The 20,379-nt window shown below is 35.4% G+C and overlaps 2 protein-coding genes across 2 annotated transcripts in view; both read left to right on the forward strand.

Moving 5' to 3' along the window:
- The first annotated feature begins 9,135 nt into the window (after positions 1–9,135).
- LOC128170458 (uncharacterized) lies at positions 9,136–20,365 on the forward strand. The gene is made up of 8 exons (XM_052836230.1): positions 9,136–9,412; positions 15,429–15,532; positions 16,078–16,324; positions 16,479–17,618; positions 18,010–18,390; positions 18,604–19,119; positions 19,337–19,613; positions 19,746–20,365. The coding sequence occupies exons 2-8, from the start codon at positions 15,431–15,433 to the stop codon at positions 19,936–19,938; spliced, it is 2,856 nt and encodes a 951-aa protein (XP_052692190.1). The 5' UTR covers positions 9,136–9,412; positions 15,429–15,430; the 3' UTR covers positions 19,939–20,365.
- Positions 20,363–20,379, forward strand: part of LOC128170467 (complement C1q-like protein 4) — a 290,459-nt gene continuing 290,442 nt past the window's right edge. Inside the window, exon 1 of the mRNA XM_052836242.1 lies at positions 20,363–20,373. The gene's annotated coding sequence lies outside the window, so the exon portion shown is untranslated. The remainder of the gene's footprint in view (positions 20,374–20,379) is intronic.

Genomic DNA, 20,379 nt, shown 5'->3' on the forward strand with positions numbered 1-20,379 from the left:
TTTTTTAAAAATTTCTTTTAAAAACTATTTGGCCAAGAAAGCTCAAATTGGCGTGTAACTATCCTCCTATAATGTAGATTCAAGTTTGTTCAAATCATGGTCCCTGGGGGTAGGGCGGGGCCACAATGGGGATAACTTTTTATATATAGAGATAATCTTTAAAAATCTTCTTCTCAAAACTATTAGGCCATGAAAGCCCCAAATTTGAGTGGAAGCATCCCCAGGTCGTATAGATTCAAGTTTGTTTAAATAATAGTCCAGGGGCAGGGAGAGGCAACGATGGGGGATGAATTTTTACATATGAACATATGGAGAAAGTCTTTAAAAATCTTCTTTTTAAAGACTATTTGGCAAGAAAAGCTTAAACTTGTGTTGAGGCATCCTCGGGTAGTGCAAATTCAAGTTTGCAAAATCGAAGTTCCTTGTGGTAGGGCGGGGCCGTGATGGCGGTTTGAATTTTTACATAGGAATATATAGAGAAAATCTTTAAAAATATTCTTGGAAAGTTTTAGTCCAAAACTCAGTACTTAGTGTGGAAGCACAGGTTATGCAGATTTAAGTTTGATGAAACCATGATTCCCTAGAGACAAGTGGGGCCACGAAATGGGGGGGGGGGGGTATATAGGAATAGAGAAAAATCTTCTTACAGGTACAACAACAAAAGGGGCTTGGTGTTTACCAAAAAAAAGAGGTGGATAAAAATTGGCAGATTTTCAAATTTTTTTTAGCAAGATCTACTGTATTTAGTTGTCAAGATATTTTGATACTGTAATGCAAATTTGATCAGTATTAAGGCAATTATTGCTCAGGTGAGCGATGTGGCCCCTGGGCCTCTTGCTTAAGAAAGGGATAAAAAAAATTATAAATGAAACAATAAAATATTGAAAAAAGCATTTTCTTTTCTTTTTTCGAGCATTTTCGAAAAACAAAATCGCCACTTTAAACTTCATTGACATCAACAGATAGGCTAAAATAATGTTAATAACTGTAAATGTCCTTAATTCCACGTGTCTAAAATTTCAAAATTTCCTGTGTTAGTACCTCTCACGGTGTTTTACTTCACTGCTACTCGATTTCTCCATCATACAAAAGTTAACCCTGATTTTAAAAAAACTCTGATGAGTAATGAACATGCAATCATGCTTTACTTAATTTCTCTTTTAAATAAAGAAAAAGATAAAGTCTTAATCGTGATCAATCGTAAAGAAAAAAATATAAGTCTTTTGCATACATTTTTTACAGAAAAACTAGGGGGAAAACGTAATCTGTACAAAACAAAACAAATTGGCTTCGATACGGCCGCAGAAGGGTAAAAGAAAAGGTGAAACAAATCTTCCCTTATAATTATATGTAGCTGTTTCATTATAATATTAACTGTATTATCCATACATAATACTCGTGCTTGCTAATTTTAACTGATTTAAAAAATTCTATGATTACGATAAGCAGGTGGTAACTTCGGCCATATATGCATCTAGCAATAGCATATGTAATGGTTGCAAATACGGATGATATACAGTTAAATATTCACGGTGGTTTAATGTTCACGGTAAAATTGTCTGACCATGAACATAGCGAAATTAAAAACACCGCAATGTTTCCACGTCTACAGTATATTTTTTTTTTCAAACGACAGCATCAAGAGTATCTGAAAACAATTTTGCATTTAGTTATAGGTATCACACGGTATAGAATATACAGAATAAAAAACTGTATTCTTCTGACTAATTGTTGACTTGTGTTAGTACTTAACAGGCTTTATATTTATTGGTTTATATAGATACATGTATGTACCTAACACTAGTTTGAAACAAAAAAAAACTTTTAAAATGGGGTAATAATCCTTCATGCAAGATTATAATTCATTTTCATGAATGTGATGAAGATCATATATGGTTCAAATGTATTTCATTAAATCATTGTGGAATGTTGACCTTTTTGTGTTATTCCACCTTAGGAAGCAGAAAAAAATCCATGTTACAACTATACACGTTTGATTTTTGCTTCTATCAACAAGTAGATTTTATCGTTTTATTAAAAGTGTGTGAAGGTTGTTTTACTATTTATATTTTCTCCATTTTTCAGCATCGCATTGTTGAGCCAAGGTATATTGATTTTCTGCTAATTATGATTTTGTTCCAATGTTATTAAAATATCAAGATCACTATTATGATTTATTCGGGAGGATATCGCCCTGTATGCCGGGTTAAACAGGTCTTGTAAACCAACTTTTAATTTATTCTTGTTGAATTGCAATCTGCGTCTATATAGCTGCAGTGTGGCAACGCACATTAAAAAAATTACGCACTTTAAAAAGTTTTTTCAAAGTGCGTTAAATTTGGGACCAAATCATCGGTGGAATTCTGGAATTGAATTTCTAATTTGTTATTAGTATGATGATCTGTTAACACTGGTGAATCTATAATTTACCGTATTTCAGAACGGGGATGGGGGTGGGGTTGGGGTTCACCAAAGATACCGGTCAATTGCCAGTGCATCATTTACTTGATTACAGGAAGAAGGACCCCTACTCCTCATTTTTTCTTCCAAAACATATGATATTCAGCAACTAAAACACTAAAGAGCGGAAAAGAAATATACTCTGTTTAAAACTAATTACATGGAGTGATATTGATAAAAACGAGCTGGCCAAAGAATAATACATGTATCTCCATTGGTATGTTAAAGAATTTATCAGAGTTTCAACATTGTTTTTATTTTCTAATCAAATAAATCACTCCAAAATAAAAAGAAATTACATTAACAAACATCAAAGTATTATAAACTTAAAATAAGCATTAGGATGTTGGGGTTTTTTTTTTCTCGCACTTATCTTCTAAAAGATCATATTGTTTTTGATAAACATAACTAACGTATCCTTTTATTACATTTTGTTTGTTTACAATCACATGCAATAATCCAGTTGAAGTATGTTATACATTGATCTCCATTATCAATATATACAAATCATATTCGTTCTTGCATAGCTCAATATACAAGATAAGAAGTAAATTATCTGCATACTCAAAATAGGAAAATACAGTTGCTAAGGATGAAGTTTTTGACATATTTGGATAATTCAAATCTCCCAAATTGTTCTTTGTGTGTAAATTGTCGATATTGTCTTATGAGAAAAAAATTCTCAGATAGAAACTGTTTATCAAGTTAGCTGAGAATGCAATGGGTTCTTTTTTAAATTAAGCTACACAAGGTAAAAAAAAATCATTCGTTGAATATAAAAGTATCAAACATTTTGACTAAACCCTGAACAATTTTTTTTCAAAGTGCGTTGACTTGCTCCAAAAATTAACGCACTTTGAATAATTTTTCTTGCGCTAGTTTTGGACTGATTAATCTTATTTATACACAAACTCAGTGAAAACAATTAGTACCATTAAATTCTTCATGAAACTTAATACTGATGTCTTTACTTGCATCTGAAAGTCTTTTAACCGCCATCACCAGCCCCGTAAAATGAAGTGGTGTACTTTGTTTAAAAATGGCGACTCTCAATGTAAAATTAACATACTTATTTTTTTTTAGGTCGGTAAGATTGTTCTAGAGAAAGACTGAACCAAGTAAAGAGACGATATCGGCAGTAAATTTCATAAAGAATTCAATGGTACTATACTCTGTCTAAAGATAGCATCGATTCACATTTTGCTTAATTACTAAATATTAAATTTTATAAATACTCCAGTGTTCAAACGATGTTCATTCAAAATTATGAAAAATTTCAAAGATTTCTCAGTTTAAACACCCCCGTTATCGTATCAGGTTTCAATACAAGGCTAAAAAAATGTATTGTCTACGTATTGCAGTAAGCCCGGGTGATAACGTTGAAAAATTACGCGAGATATTCCAATTGACTTTCGAATGGAGAAAAGATATCAACATCCTCCATTATAAATCTCCGTTAAAAATATGTTTTCCATCCTGTGATTTTTTAGAGTGAAAAATGATAATAAGTCAATGAAGTTATCTTGGAAATTTTCCCTTTAATCGATCTAAATAGCACTTCTTTCACAGATATGCATAATTTTGTTTATTAAATATCGTCCAAATGTGCTGCATAAATATCATGGGACAGATATTAATTATTTTCACAAAATTTGCATATATCAAAGGATATTCATTGGGTCTCTAACCTATTTCTGCCAGTGCTATTAAGGCGTGGGCTTATTAGAGCGTTAAGTAGTAGTTACCCCATATAATATTGTTGGTTATGTGCAGATACCCGACGGGCGTGGTCATAAGGACACGAGGGAGCGTAGCTCCCGAGTGTCGTTATGACCACGCCCATAGGGTATCTGAATATAATCAACAATGTTATCTGAGGTAAGTTACTTGTACCATAGTTTACGATTATTCATTATATCTTATATTTATAGTAATATCGGGAGTGCACTTGCCTCTAAATAATACGGTGCCAATGCGTTGGTCTTTATATATGTACATTGTACTTCGTGAATTTCCAAAATGAATTTCTATCCGGACAAAAAAATAATTTATTTTTCAATTTTTAAAATAATTTACAGCCCTAATGAAAAGATCGACTTTTTATTTCATATTTATTCATTTTCCGACTTATAGTATCGATATTTTCTTCAAAGAATTAAACTTCTAAACACAATTTCATACGTGCGAACCCTAAATTGCACAATGCTTCAGTCTGTTTAAACAATTGAAATTACAATAAAATATGATACTAAATTAATAATATGTTAATAAGTTTAATTCTTTGAAGCAAATATCGATACTATAAGTCGGAAAATGAATAAATATGAAATAAAAATATAACAACGATATCAGTAGTAAATTTCATAAAGATTTTAATGGCACTATACTCTGTCCAAGGATTCATCGATTCAAATTTTGCTCAAGTACTCGATTGTTATAAATAATCCAGGATCCAAACAATATTCATTCAAAAGTATGAAAAATTTCGAAGATTTCTCAGTTTAAACACCCCCGTAGCTTATCAGGTTTCAATACAAGGCTAAAAATATGTATTGTCTACGGAGGCTATAGTCTGTCTTTACATGTTAATGTGTTTGTTATCAATTACCTGAGATTAGTTTGTTCAAAACAAATAAACAAATAGCATTTAATTTTGCTTATAACATGATAGTCAGAAAAAATAAATAATAATAGCCAATTTTTTTTGGTGAAATATAGATCAGCAATTATCTGAAAAATCATTACACAAAACAGTATACATGTATAAACCAATATAGGTATTTGTATGATTAAAACGTTTATGTAAATAATTTTAAACTGTAAAAGCACGTTAAATGTTGAATGAACCGGATTCATCTTCTTCACACAATGGATACACATAACACCCTTATGGATAGATCTATAGAATTTACCGTTGTTTGTTTTACAAGGAACACTTTAAAGACAACCACTAGGACAGGAGCTGAGACTTCTACCCTTGTGTATTAATATCTATTTATCTTGGTGGCGTCATTATCTCACACGGGATAAAAGTGCTGATTTTTTGACATTATCTTTTTCCAAGCATTGTATATTTGCCGAACACAGACAGAAATGCATCAGTTAAATATTGTATTTTAAGCACTCATAGCCTGTCATTATATTTCATCATAGAATCCCTTTAACAATTTCTTGGACTTTCAGTAGGATGTAGCGATCTATTTATTGCGTCAAAACAAGTTAATGCTGCTTGGTCCGATTTTTTTGTAGTTACAGTATCAACATTTTTTTCATACAAATCATTTATCTTAGAAAGTTATGGACTCCAGCAGAATCAGTCTCCTTTCAAAGTTAGAAATATTGAAAGTAAATGAAAATAATTTCTCTTTGGGCAAACGAAAAAACAAACCAAAGTGCATCACGGAAATTTTTAGAAAAGGAGACCGTTTGGTTTCGTCCCCCGAATGATTGGGGTTATTCAACTCGCATGTTATGCATCGATTGTAAAAAAAAAGCAGAGTTTGGAAATATTAGCGAACAAAAGGTACACGTGTTTATTTGTAATTTGTCTGATCATTTCGACCTTTATTTAAAGCGATGTCAAATTCGTAATACAACTATACCCGTCTTGTCGTCAGGGGTGAATTTTAACATGAGGCGAAATAACGCGGTACCTTTTAATGTCGTTTGTTTTGTTAGCAAAATGTGAACGTATTTTTCTTCATTGAAATTTGGCATAATTGACGGGTAAAACTACTGCAATGTCTATTATTATACATATACTAAGCAAAGCCATCGTTTGAAAGCGTGCATAAAATTTGATATAAAATCGGACCAAGCAGCTTTAAAATGACGCTGGTTTCAAGCGAAATATACACCTATTGTGTAGTTTTCGCTCAAAAGCCAGACAAATCCTGTTGATTTCAAAGAGACATGGTTGTGTGGCCTACAATGAAATAGACAGGCCTACGTCATATTGCCGTTTGACTCAACTACAAAAAGTCCCAGCTCTTGTTAAAATGGTTCTATGTTTGAGTTGTTGATTCACCTGAGACAGTCCAATTTAAGATGGATGGATGGTTGCAATCGCAGTTTCTCGGGCCTTTCCGGCAGAGTTCGGAAAAAAGACCGAGCTCTTCCGGGAAGCTGCGAATGAGATGGTCGTGGCCACCTTAAGACTATTTCAATCTCCTTTAGAAAGAGGGCTTTGTATTTATGTGTAAGTAATATTCAAACCTTAAAGTCAAAATGTTAGGCATTTTTCTTTCCAAACTGGCATAGTTATGGCTAAAATATTATATCTAGTTTTTAAGTATAAGTCCAATATTAATGAGCTATATATCAGTACTGGAATCATTTTAAGCAGGCTGAAAGGTGAAAAATCAACCATCAAAATTATTTTTTAATAAAATACGATGTTTTAGCCATAAACGTCTTTTAGGAAATACAAATGCCTATATAATATTTTGAATTTAAGGTTTGAATATTTGTTACATATATTAAATACAAAGCTTTCTTTCTAAAAGAGATTAAAAGTAGTCTAAAAATGGCCAAAACCATCTAACGTTCTTATATCAGATCGACTGCTTTGTCTCAAAATACAGGAAGCATGACGGCGGTATCAACAGGTTGCCAATCCCTGGGGATCATGCGCGGCGCAAGGATTTTTTTTTCCTGAAGGTGAGGTGATTTTGTTTGCCAGAGGGGTCCAAGGCTTACCTCTATTTTCGGCAACTTAACCATGTGATTAACAAGTTTTGATTAACAAGTTTGAGTTTTTCAAAAAGTTTATCGGGACTCCCCGTCCGAACCCTACCCCCTAGATCCGCGCATGTGCATTGTTTTCTTTTTTGGGGGTGGGGGGGGGGAGTTGGAGGGAGACGGTCAGTAGTTTTGTAGAGGATTACATGTAGTAGTATAATTTACGTAAATTTTGAACATATTGATCAAATGTGGACCAAATAAAGGACGGGAATGTCATTGAGGAAGTCACCTGAACATGTACATGTACTCGTCCTAACATTAGTATCGTAAAAATAATCAATGAAATTTAAAATTTTGATTTGAATAACCCGTATGTTGATTGTGCGCTGACTTACGCTATGCGGGCTCTCCATTCATAAATCGCATGCACTCTATCCATCGAGAGACAGGGTGTAAACCTTGATAAAATATCTCGATTTTAATGTTAAACAAACATTTAGATAGAGATCTCATATTGCTAAGAGATTAAAACCTCCCTATCCCTTACACAACAATTTTCTTGTAATTTATGTAATTTAATCCTTTTTTCACAGGGTTTTTCCTTTTTACGACTTTTGGAGATCCCAGGTAAACCTTGGTGTCTTGGCACCGAGCATCAAATGATAAAAAAAAAAAAGTCTTTTAAAGGTATTATGAAGAAATTGGAACGGGTTCTATTTTTATTTGCGATTGAGGAACATGAAGGTAATAAAATGGACCAAAAAAGAAGGATTATATACGTGTTTTTATTCTCTCTCTCTCTCTCTCTCTCTCTCTCCAAAAAATGCATAATATGTAATATTTATCTTAACGTGTTTTTTTAATATACACATACTATTTTTATCATCTTGTAGAATATTATGGCAGACTTATGCTTGCTCTCTCTCTCTCTCTCTCTCTCTCTCTCTCTCTCTCTCTCTCTCTCTCTCTCTCCAGACAGTTTTTTTTTTAATCTCCCCCCTTTTGTCGTGCCCTGAATGGAAAATGAAAATCAATAATCATTCCCACGGTATGCGATTCCCAGTGACGTAAGACATTTAAATTCTATAACCGTACATTTTTATCTCAAACAAAAATTGCCGTCCTTTCATCTCGATCTCGACACCGTGAGGAGCAGACGAATATTTAATTCACTATTCAATATTTCTTTATTTTGGGGGCCGCATAAGGCGTTTTGTCAATATTAGTACATGTACATGATCGTTAGCCCAGCCACTGGTTTTTAAGAGGGGTAGGGTGTGACCTCATAGGAATTTAGGAAAACGGAACAAATCTATAAATCTACAAAAATGTACATTTACTATAGATTTATTTCATAAACAATTACCAAATTGTTTGAGTAGGGAATGTTTAGCAGTCATTGCGTTTCATTAAAAACCGACATATGAAAAAATGCATAAAATATCCGCACACTTGGTTATCTTTAGAATTTTACCTTTTTCTTTGGGGTAATAAATCGAACTTTTTTGCCCCTTTTTTAATCAACATCCAAGTGTTTTGATATTTTATCCAGTATTTTTATTAAGTAATTAATTAATAAATTAATTAATTGATAATACAATTTCAAATTGCTTTACTTCATCGTCCTTATCTAACTTTCTTTTTCTTTCTTTTTTTTTTTTTTACTGATTACAGCAGAGACTGAAGCAATTGATAAATTTCACCCAGACGCGTAATCGTTAACAATTTTATTGCAATTTTTAAAAAGAATTCCTTAAAGAAGAATATTTCAGACCGTTTAAATGTCTTATCACCGTATTGGAAATTGCCCACTCAATCTTTCTGTCTAGCAGGCCCCTGATCGACAGATCTAAATATAGAAGCATCGCAACTAATATCTAAGGGCCGCCTTTTTCTCCACGTGTTTTACCGGCGAGAGATAATTTAGGTTTTTTAAATCTGTGTGCATAAAAAAACATATTTATAAGATTTTTTTTTATCTACTGACCGAAAGGGAGGGTAATTCAAACAGCTGTCAAAAGACTTAAACTCAACCGCGTCTATTTCCTAGCTGTGTTGTAGTAATACACGCTATACATTCGCCCGTGTACAGGTGTTAAGACTGTCAAACATCCCGATATACGGTTACCTGTGTTTACCGTTAGTTTTTGTGTAATGGGGATTCATAAAGCACCTGTTTTGAGGCAATCTGATTTTCATAAATAACCCCGCTACATTTCTGTGGTATAATATTCATCAAGGGAGGAATCTTATTCAGGTGTCAGCCCAGGTAGGTGAACTTACCTTTTTTGGATGTTTTACCTTTGTATGTATACATGTAACAGGATGTAAGTAACTGTATACTTACGTTGAAGGTAAGGTGATTCAACAATTCATGCTTGCATTTTTATTAGATTTGTTATCTGTATTTTTGTAAATCTCTCGCATTTAGCTGATAACATTTTGAAAATAGTGAAAATATCAAGGTGAATTGTCAGTTAAAATAAAAAAAAATTCGATTTTAACTGTATATGGGTTACGCAATAGCTGATTCAATTTTTAAAATCGGCGCGTCGATATTGAAACCGAGACAGGAACATATTTTATTATTTTGCGCATGGCCCCAGAGTTCAAGCATAACGGTAAGGTAAAATTATGTTTGGTTAGAAAGGGGTGCAAGCATTGCATAATTGTACGACTCGTGTGATTTGCCTCGCAAGACGTTTCAAACTTTCTTTCTTTTTTAATTATCCATTTGAAATAGTAAAGCAAATAAAGACAGATTTACAATTTGAATCAATTTTATTCGTTCAGAAAAGAATTTGACGCACGCGTTTTCCCTCAAGGTAGACCCCAGTAGATGGAATGTATTGAGTCTAAAATCAATAATTTTTCCATATTTAATGCACCGAGTGACGAAGTGCAAGCACTTCATTTAAATTTTGTTCTTGTCGTGAAAATTTAATTGAGCATGATATGATCAGAAAGTACTCGTGTGAGGAGAGAGAGAAAGAGAGAGAGAGAGTGTGTGTGGGAGAGAGAAAAGCATTTTTAAAAATTGTGATAACACTGTCTTCACTTAATTTAATCCCGTGTATATAATTATTTGTAAATTCATTCCGATCCAATTTACATAAAGATGCCGATTTCCTATGAGTAAAAAAATTATCTACAGATTCATCAATGCAGTTACATGCATTTAAATGAGAATTGCACGGTTGAAATGAAAAAAAAAATCAGAATAAAACTGACAGTTCTTGGAAATTTGTAATTTGTGAGTTTATGAAAATAAAAGAGAGAGAGAGAGAGAGAGAGAGAGAGAGAGAGAGAGAGAGAGAGAGAGAGAGAGAGAGAGAGATGAAGTTATTAATATATCCAGTTTAGAAATTTTACTTTTTAAAGATTTCTTGTGTCTGTTTGTGTCTGGGTTTTTTTCGCAAATCGTACACTAGCTTTCAAATATTCAGTCTGAATTTTTCGGCTAAAGCATTTTAAATGAACACATTAATTCTTCATTCAAACGTGACGCAAGCCCATGAATTAAATGACCCAAATAAAAACCCCTTTTGAATGGTAAAGGAGTTCTGCATATCACACGTCTTGATAAACGTATGCAACGCACGCAACGCAATCTTCTGCCCCTAACCCCCTAAAATAAGCATACTATATTCTCCCTGGCAACACTGCAGCAGATAGTATACTCTAGATCCGAGCGGTCACCTACAGTTACATCTAGCATGTCTTTGGCCCTGCGTTTGATTTTACAAGTGCACTACTCGTTTATCATATTTTGACAAATACTTAAACACCTGGGAAACGCTATGAATTAGAAATACAACAGGTAGAACGGGCCAGGCCCAGGTAAACAAATATTGCAGTCTCCCCCCAAGTCAACCCACTTAAGAACGGGTGGTTGTTTGGGATTTTGATTTATTTGGTGGTCATGGGCGGATCAAGTGTTCTAAACTGTTTTGAAGGGTTTCATCGGATTCATTCCTTCGTTCGAAATACAAACAACTCGATGTGTTCTAACTACGCCTAAATAAACAACCAGGGCAGTCTCTCTCTCTCTCTCTCTCTCTCTCTCTCTCTCTCTCTCTCTCTCTCTCTCACACACACACACACACACACACACACACACACACACATTAAATTTACACTCAGGTGTTTAGTGAAAACAAGTTAGTCAACGAAAACAGGCTAATTTTCTCTGTCTCAATTTCTATATCCTCTTTATTATTACTCTCTTCTCAATATTGTTACATACTTTGAATTTAACTGAAATTAAGCCCCCGAAATTATTTCACCAAAACTGGTTTGTACCTGGGATTTCTTTCTTTCCTCCTTCTTTCTTACTTTCTCTAACTCTCTAATCATAAAACATCTATACACACTAAGACGATTATTAATTTGCCTTTTGTTACCATATACATGTACGCGTTTATCTTTCTTTCTATCTGTATATATTTACACAGGTTAAGTTGAACAATGTATCCCTCTCTCTCTCTGTCTCTCTCTCTGTCTCTCTCTCTCTATCTCTCTTTCTCTCTTTCTCTTAAAATATTGAAAACTTGTTTAAATCAACAAGGATTCATGTGCTTTTTTTTTTTAAAAGTCGATCAGCAACCACCCCACCCCCAATTCTTCCGGCTTAATGTTATCGTTCTGATGTTTCCCCATTTCCTATTCATGTCCACACAATTGATTCATTAGCATTTATATTACGTTCATCAAACGCTTAACTGACTCTTTTACGATGTATCTTATTTCGGCAAACTCCATCAATGAAAAAGGTGTATCTGCAAATTGTACATCCACCTGTATTTGTACGCGCCTGCGCGGGCACGTGCCATTACATGTGAAATGAAACGACATTCGCGTGTCGCAACTCTGTTTCAAAGAGGCCACAAAAATGGTTGCAAATCTCGGCTATAATTACACAATTGAGATAATGATACCCCTGGACCGAAATTCATAGATTTTCTGATGAAATATTTAAATTAATATTAAAGATCGTCTTACTTTTGTCAATACTGTTACATTTTTATGAAATATCATCATGACTGCGAAAAAAGTTACAAGTTTTACAATAGACTGAATCAGATTTCTATCCCATCATGGCAATCAAGAGGAACATTGGCGGAATATCAGATTAAAACATGTCACTCAGACTTGTTATACCGTATGCATTTTACACAAATAGTAAAAGAAGAGGGGGCCGATTCATTCATAAAAAATAATCGTAGCCTGGTTTTTTTCTATACATCACAAGTGTGTAATAGAGACATTTCTTTTTTAATACTAATTATAAAGCTACCGGAATAATTACACTTTTGCCATTTTACTCATTAATTAAAACGAAAAGTATGTTTAAAGCATATCTACTCAGGACTAACAATTAGGATGGGCGGCGGAAAAGGTGAAAAAAAAGTTAATGCACGTTAAGGTACTTTTCTTCTCCACGGTACAATTTCTCCTGATACCTCTTTGCACGCCATCTAGCGTTAATTCACTGCATGATTGTCGGTTTTGCATTGATGATCGTTTGTTTTGCATCAATATCTATTGATTTTGCAAAAGAGGCTGTTGATTTAGTTTTAAGCTGGTCTGTTTCGTATTTTAGCGTGTTTTTAAAAATAACTAAAGATGTTCGAACGCACTAACGTCGTTTACCCATTCCGCCGCCCATAAATTAATCAGTATCGCCTGCATGTACAAAATGATCACAACATTATTATTGTAGACTACTGTATATGTATATGTTTCATAGTTTGTGCTTATATAAGGAATAAGGAATCATTCTTTGAGTATTATGAGGTGATAATTTCGGTCGGGGCGTGATCAAATCCAATAAAGCCCGAAGGGCTTTATGATAGATTTGATCACGTCCCGACCGGAATTATCATCTCATAATATTCAAAGAATGATTCCTTATTACTAATATTTATATAATTTTAAGCCATTGTACGATTAACTGTTTAAATATAACTAAGAAAACCCCGCTGGCGCCCCAATTTGTAGTTATGGGTTTTATAGTACAAAATAGATACATAGTGTTATCACAGGCAAAGACACTGGGAAATGTAAATATTACTATATAGAGTCTATATTGCGTAAGTACAATATACAGAATAGTTAGCATTCAAACTGGTAATGCAGAGTTACCCGGATAACACTGCCTCGACCCCGGTAATCTACGACTTGCTGATAAAATAAATCGTCCTTGTAATTAGAAGCGATTTTCTGCACGACCGATTTTTAAACGATTTTAGCCCGGGGTACCTACTTTACCGAATATTATTTTCAGGTGCAACAATTTGGTATGGATATCGCAAGGTGCAAAATTCACTCTTAAAAACATAAACGTAGTTAAACGACGTTTGATAAAAAGACTTATTAAGAAAGGTTTTCTAGATTAACATAAAACTGTTTCTATCTTGTATGCGTCTTTTTTTACTAACATGAAAAAAAGTACGTCATTAAAAAGATCATAAAAATGATATCATCTACGGTTACATATAAAATTATCATTACATGTCGTAAAATTAACATAGAAATGTTCAGCCGTTGTCGACGTTAAAGTCTGTTTTGAAGAGCCTTAATTTAATTGACTTTCAAATTCACTGCTACATAGTGAACTTCTCCAGTAAAATATTCTATAGATCCAAAATTCAAATCATTATGCAACATGGAACATCATGAATTAACATAAATTTTACATCTGAGTTTTACAGTTGTTGTGTTCATTTAAGAAGCACGTCGTACCTATATGCAATGCAAAAAAGAGGAAATGGTCTCACAAATCATATCTTGAAGACATTCATCCATTAATCCGGATTATTTGCGCACTTTTGGGTTAGTCTTTTGCACATCCTTATGCATGATCCGTCGATGCGATTATTATTATGCAGTCATTTCGTTTTAAACAGACCTTTAATAAGCCAACGAGAAAGGTTTATTGAGGAAAAAACACTGACAATTTGCACCTTTGCCTTTTTATATTGCTTTGAAACACTATGGTAACAGACACGCGACAGGTGTTTTTTTCTCCAAATGTTAACCGGAAATTGAGCAATATTCTTGTCAACATGAGGATGAATGTAATGTAGTTAATGAGAGCTAGAAGGAAAAGATAAAGGAGTGTACTTGTATTTTATCGCAAGAAAGTTAAAATGCACAAGTAAAAGCCAGATAAAAAGATTTAAAAAATAAAACTAACTTAAATCGCCATGTCATAATTCCTGGATTGTTTGCCTCTTTGTTGGTTTTGTGTATGAGTGTAGAGGGGGTCATTCTTTTCCGGGGGGGGGGGGTTGCCCCGGGTAGTTGCCCTTTTTTGAGCTTAATCTACTATTATGCTGACCCTCTCATACCGTCTTTACAGGTGTATTTCTATTTCATACACGGTACAGTGTGCCCATCTATCTCCGACACACCCCTAATACTCTATCCCCGCTCACTTCCGAGCATGTCGGTATTGAACAGGTCAAATGCTGTTGAATTTATTGTTATGCAGCTCATATTTGCATGTTATCTAACCTAGAGCAATATAAAATTTATCGGAGATACGAGGTGATAAAGGAAATAATTGGAATAGAAATATACAATGCTCTAAAGCACAAGGTTCAAAGGTTACAGTGTATAGCAATAACGCATGAATTGAGTAGATTGCACGTATAACGCTTACAATCGTTATTTAGTTAAGGATATTGCCTCGTTATCTGTTTCTGTAATTTACATTTGGCTACATTTCAATCATTGTAAGGCAATCAGAGATAAGGCTGGGGTGTGTCAACAGAAGAAATCTCGGATTGTCCCGTTATCTAGAGAGCTGGCTGATAAAACTGTCAATCCATGCCGAAGTTTTATTCTGTTGAACAGGATGTGAAAGAAACTAACAATAGATTTGTAGCCTAAAATATAATCGAGGAAAATTTAAAACCTTTATTTAAACATCATTTTGAAAAGTTCAAAAATTAAAAGAAACATGAAATTTATGATTATAACTTTAAGATTTGACAGGTACGAATCCAGAAATTTTTGGAGGAGAAGAAGGGGGGGGGGGTTCAGAGGAATAATTGTTTTGTCTGATTCCGGAAATTGAAGGAATATTTTTAGTAACGTTCTTATGTATATTTAATAAATATACAATTTGAATTTATTGGGGGTGGGGGGAGTCGATCAAAGCCCAATATGTTATACAAATTAAAGGTAAAAAAATAAGCACTGACAATATCAATAATGCAAATGAAATTAATACGTTTTTGTATCGCTTTTAAAATTATTTCATTTCTCTTTCATTCTAGTTATGTATAGAAAGACCGGAAGTAAGAGTGAGCCGTATTCCCCGCCCACTCCGCCCGGAACTCCGCACAAGGACCGGAAACACTCGTCTCTTGTGGATAAACAGGTACATGGTCAAAAATAAACAAATTAATTATTTATCATCAAATTATTATTTATTCAATTATACATACAAAGAGGTACATTGTATAATGGTACGTGGTCCAGATCTCAAAGCCTCAAGATGATTGAGTTATCTCGAATACCGGGCATACATGTACCATGACACGGTTTATGTATAAGCCGTGTTCATGAATAACATTTGTGGTGTGTTGGTAATTCAATACACACAAAATATCCGTGTGTTTTTGGCTTTGCACAGTTAATCTATTTCAGCGGCCACCTACATGCAATACATAATGTAAGTTAATGGTTGTCGTTTTGTATACCAAACACCATACTAGTATTTTTCTGGTTTGATATGCATGTCGGTTTTTTTTAGAGATATTTTACCCACATAGGTATTGGAAATTCTATTTATGTCGCATTTATCGTATTTTTAAGTGTGGTTAATGCACCATAAAATTTCGGTTTCGTATGATGTTTGACATACTCATGTAGTTCAAATACAAGCTCAGCATACCTAATCTAACACATACGTTTTTTTACAAGGAGTTACAGAGCAGATACCAGGGACATCTAATGCCTCCTTTCTTCCCGCCAAAACGCATGTCACCCTTACAGATCGACACCAGCTATGGTAACACACCCACCCAGGTACCGATCAGAAGTGAGTCATTCACCGAGGGTCAGCCCTCAGAACCCCCTCCCTCCCCTGGGTTCTTTATTCCCACTACTGCAGAGCTCACCGACCAACAAAAGGGATACATCCGGGATATTGTTCATCGACTTAGTACCGGTAAAAGATCTCAACTCAAGCTCTCTCTCTCTTTCTGTCTGTCCCTCTCTCTCTCTCTCTCTCAATCTCTCTCTCCGCCGGTAGTTAGCTGTGTTTTTTTCTCAGCCATATTTTTCATATTTTTGGTCTTTTTATTCTTCTTTTTTAATTACAGAAAATTCAACACGGCCAATTGCACCCGAGACTGCCGTGTCCAGTCCTCAACCATTTCCCTTGCAAGATCCTGCAAACTTTCGGCTTAAAAGGCAAATATCTACTGAAAGTTCCGACTCAGCTGACATCAAGTTTTCCAGCAAAGGTCCCACGAAACGACTAAATACTTCACCAAAGCGAGAACATGTCAGACCGGAAGAAAACGACAACAAACTGTTACAGAAACTGGACCCGCTTAAACTGTGTAGTCCTGCCAAAACACAAATATCCCCTCCGCCATACACCGCTACTATTCAATGGGTACTGAAACAGGAAGATCCGAACCCGAGCACGGAGGAAGATTTTATTCCGGCTTCGAAAATAATACAGAATCAACAGCCCGAAAAAACAGTTATGACGACTAGTACCCCCAATACTGAGCACCAGAGCCGAGAAAGAAATGACTCGTTTTCGTCAAAGGACTTCCACCAGGAAATGATGGGGGGATTCCAAGGAAGAGGTAGAGATCCTACCACTACTGGTACAACTACAAAATCTAATAACCCCATGGTCACCGAACGAGGCTTTGTCTTTCCCAAGGTTCCCAGTGTATCCGACCCCATACCATTTAGTCCACGGATAGTCGGAAACCCCCCTCAGTTCAAAGCTAGAAATCCTCCTCCTAAGAATGTATTGGAATACATTAAATCTGAGTTGGAGAAACCCCCTAGCCTTGATGACGTCAGTAGTGACAGTGTCTTTGGCAGCAGCGCCTCGCCTCCAGAATACAGACAAAACTACATAGGACTGTTGAGACACAAGGCCCTCAGGAGCTTTAGTGACATCGAACGCTCGCCGTCTAAATCTGAAACAGAGGAAATTCAGGCTATCTTGCGCGAGTTGAAACGATGTCTATCAGACCCGACCTTTACCTCGCCCAGTCAGAAAGCGATGCTTCGTGAGGAGCGACTCGTGCGTGGGTTTTTCCCGTCAAACGATTTATCGGAGGAGGAATCGCCGCCTGACTCATTTGATCACGTGGAGGATCATGCTCATATCAACGCTGAGCTTCGGCGGATGAATTCGTACATGAAAAGTCAGTTAGAAGCCATGAAAAAGCATCATGCTAAGCGACAGCTCTTTTCACCTCTCTCCAGCGAAGGTAGGAAGTACACCAGCTTGTGGTTCATAGCAAACACAACGCAAATGTCTAATATTCCGAGCACACAAGATGTATAAGTTATTCTAGAAGAATGGCCTTACGTACAAAGTCAAACGCTTGTGAGAGTTCTTGTAAATCATGATGATGAAAAAAAAAATCCATTACAACGAAAAATAGGAAGATTTTATCCTATTAAATGACTTAATATTTTCAGGGAAAGAAAATCCCATGCTTACATGTTCTATTATCTAGTGGTAACACTCTTCTATATCCTTTTTTTTTTATCAAGTATTCCTAAACAGTTTAGATATGATTTCAACTATCTTACCGATATAATATTCATTTTATATCTCATTGTATATGCATGTTATATCAAATTTGTTTCTTTTAGGTTCCCGTTCCAGCAACACGTATCAACAGCAAGACAATCCGGAAGAGTTCGCTCGTTGGATTGTAGAAGAGCTTCGCACAATGTCCGCTCAACGTCAGCCAATGTACGAAAACCCAGGGGCCGCCGACAGAGGGCGAGGTCAGTATGGAGATAGATTGGATGGCTCTGCCGCCGCGGCCTGTACCTCGGCGTACTGTAAACATCGACAAGACAAGAGTCCGGTTCAACAGTTCCTGCCTCCACCGACTGCGTCGCCGCGACAACGCCAACCCTCGCCGTCAGCAAGGATGTCGGCGCCATCGCCATCCCCGTGTGCTTCTAGCGGACCGGGTCAGGGGTCCTCGCCATGGACACCGACAACACCGAGAAAACGGAAACGAGGTACAAACATTTATTTTATATTTTAATTTTCCGTTTAATTTACTCTGATATAGTGCAAATAATCTTCGATTATTTATAATAAAAAAACATGTTAATTACCATTGGCCAGTTTTAGATCCGTGTTAATGTGACAGTATACATACAAACAAGATGTATGAGAATGAAGCAAGTTGGTTGTAGCAATATTTTCAATATATTCTTGTCTTTTAACAGAACAAGTGGAGATGAGGATAGCCTGTGAATCAATTGCCGAGGAATCCGATCACGTGACAGAAACGTTACGGTCATTGGAGCATGCGCCAGCGCTAGGAAGAAAATGTAAATGCGCTTCAGTTGAAGAAGAAATTCTACAGATGGCTGTTGATGCTTATGCAAAAATACGTCGTGCAGATGACAGCCCGAAATCCTTTAATAGGTTTCAGGGTGAATTATGTCAAACAAACAACAGAATTCTTGATGCAATGAAAATTCTCAGCGCCATTAAAGCTATATGTAAGCACGGCAGAACAATCGACGATATTTATCCCGGAAGTATTATTTTCGTCATTTCCTGTCCGTCGGTGACGTCACTGGATGAATTATGGAGGATGTACGTGACAGGAGACTTGTGTCGGCTCGTGAATGATGGGTTTCTGACGGACAGTATTCGGACGAAACACCAAGCTTATGACGTCAGATTGAGGGTTGAAATCTCTAAGGAACAGTATATACGTTGTAGAAAACGATTAGGTAAATTAAGTTAATTTTTACAATCACATCATTAAAATAATAAGAATGGAATAAAAAAAAAATGGGAAAATATATTTACATGTATTATGATATTTTGTGTACAGAGAACTGTATGTGACAAATCACATAATTTAGAAATTATAAAACAAGGCTTTCTTTTTAACAATACAGAAATTAAGAATTGTTTTCCTTGATACATCCATCTTTCCGTCTTTAGCGGAGTCCAACGCCCTAGAGTCCTCTTTCTCTAAAAGCGACACAGAGATAATGTCTATCGGCAGCTGCTCCAAAGAAAACATCTCCTCTCCCTACAGACGAAAAACGATCAAGAATTTGACCGTTGTGCACATGCGCAGTAGCTCGGAACCTACTCACCACACCCACTCTCCGTCCAATAGCCCTAGTTATGTCTGCTCACCATTTTCCCCACGTGACCGGAAGTTTTCTTATCCGGTTGCCGGGGAACAGTCACCACGCAGGGCATTCCAAGAATTGTAATGGCATATAAATGTTCGCAATTTTATGTTTTGTTCTTATCTTAAATATTAACTTCGTCTAATTTAAGACATTGTGCAATAAAAATAAGTAGATGTGACAATGTTTCAATGTATTATCGTCTTTTGAAGGCAATTCCCGTCATCCCCTACCCTACGCCGTGTTTTCAACTTCGATCTGACCTTGACGCCATCATCAACGTCACCAAAACGCAAGAGTTTTGCTGAACCTCCGCCTTGGGAGAACGATACCGAAAACGAGGCTGATACACTGACGTCTCCCAAACGTTTTAATTATGGGAACAACTCTTACTTCAGGTTTTAACCACACATGTGTTACACTATCCTTCTTGATAGTGGGAAAGGCTTCCAAAGGAAGCCATACTGTATGGCCGTGTTCAGGACTTTGACTTTTATTGTTTTGTATGTTGTAGTTATATAGGTGATTATTTGACTGTAGATATTATTAACTGTTCATCTGACGGTTTCTATATCTTTTTCTAGTATTAAGCCACTGAACAGATTTTTATGGGGTTTTTATTTACCCATTGTAACGTTCATAAAGCAGCAAGTTGATATAAAATACATTGTATATGCATATTTTTGACAAAATATAATTTGTGCTGAAGTTCGTGCTATTTTAAAGATAGAGGTTAATATCGTTTTTTCTCAAGCCTTATATTTATTGTTTATTGTATATGCTTGCATAATTATAACATTTTTAATTGGTTTAAAAAGTTGACCAACTTGTACATTGCGTGTGGCT

The sequence above is a fragment of the Crassostrea angulata genome, chromosome 2, assembly GCF_025612915.1.
Source record: "Crassostrea angulata isolate pt1a10 chromosome 2, ASM2561291v2, whole genome shotgun sequence".
Taxonomy (NCBI): domain Eukaryota; kingdom Metazoa; phylum Mollusca; class Bivalvia; order Ostreida; family Ostreidae; genus Magallana; species Magallana angulata.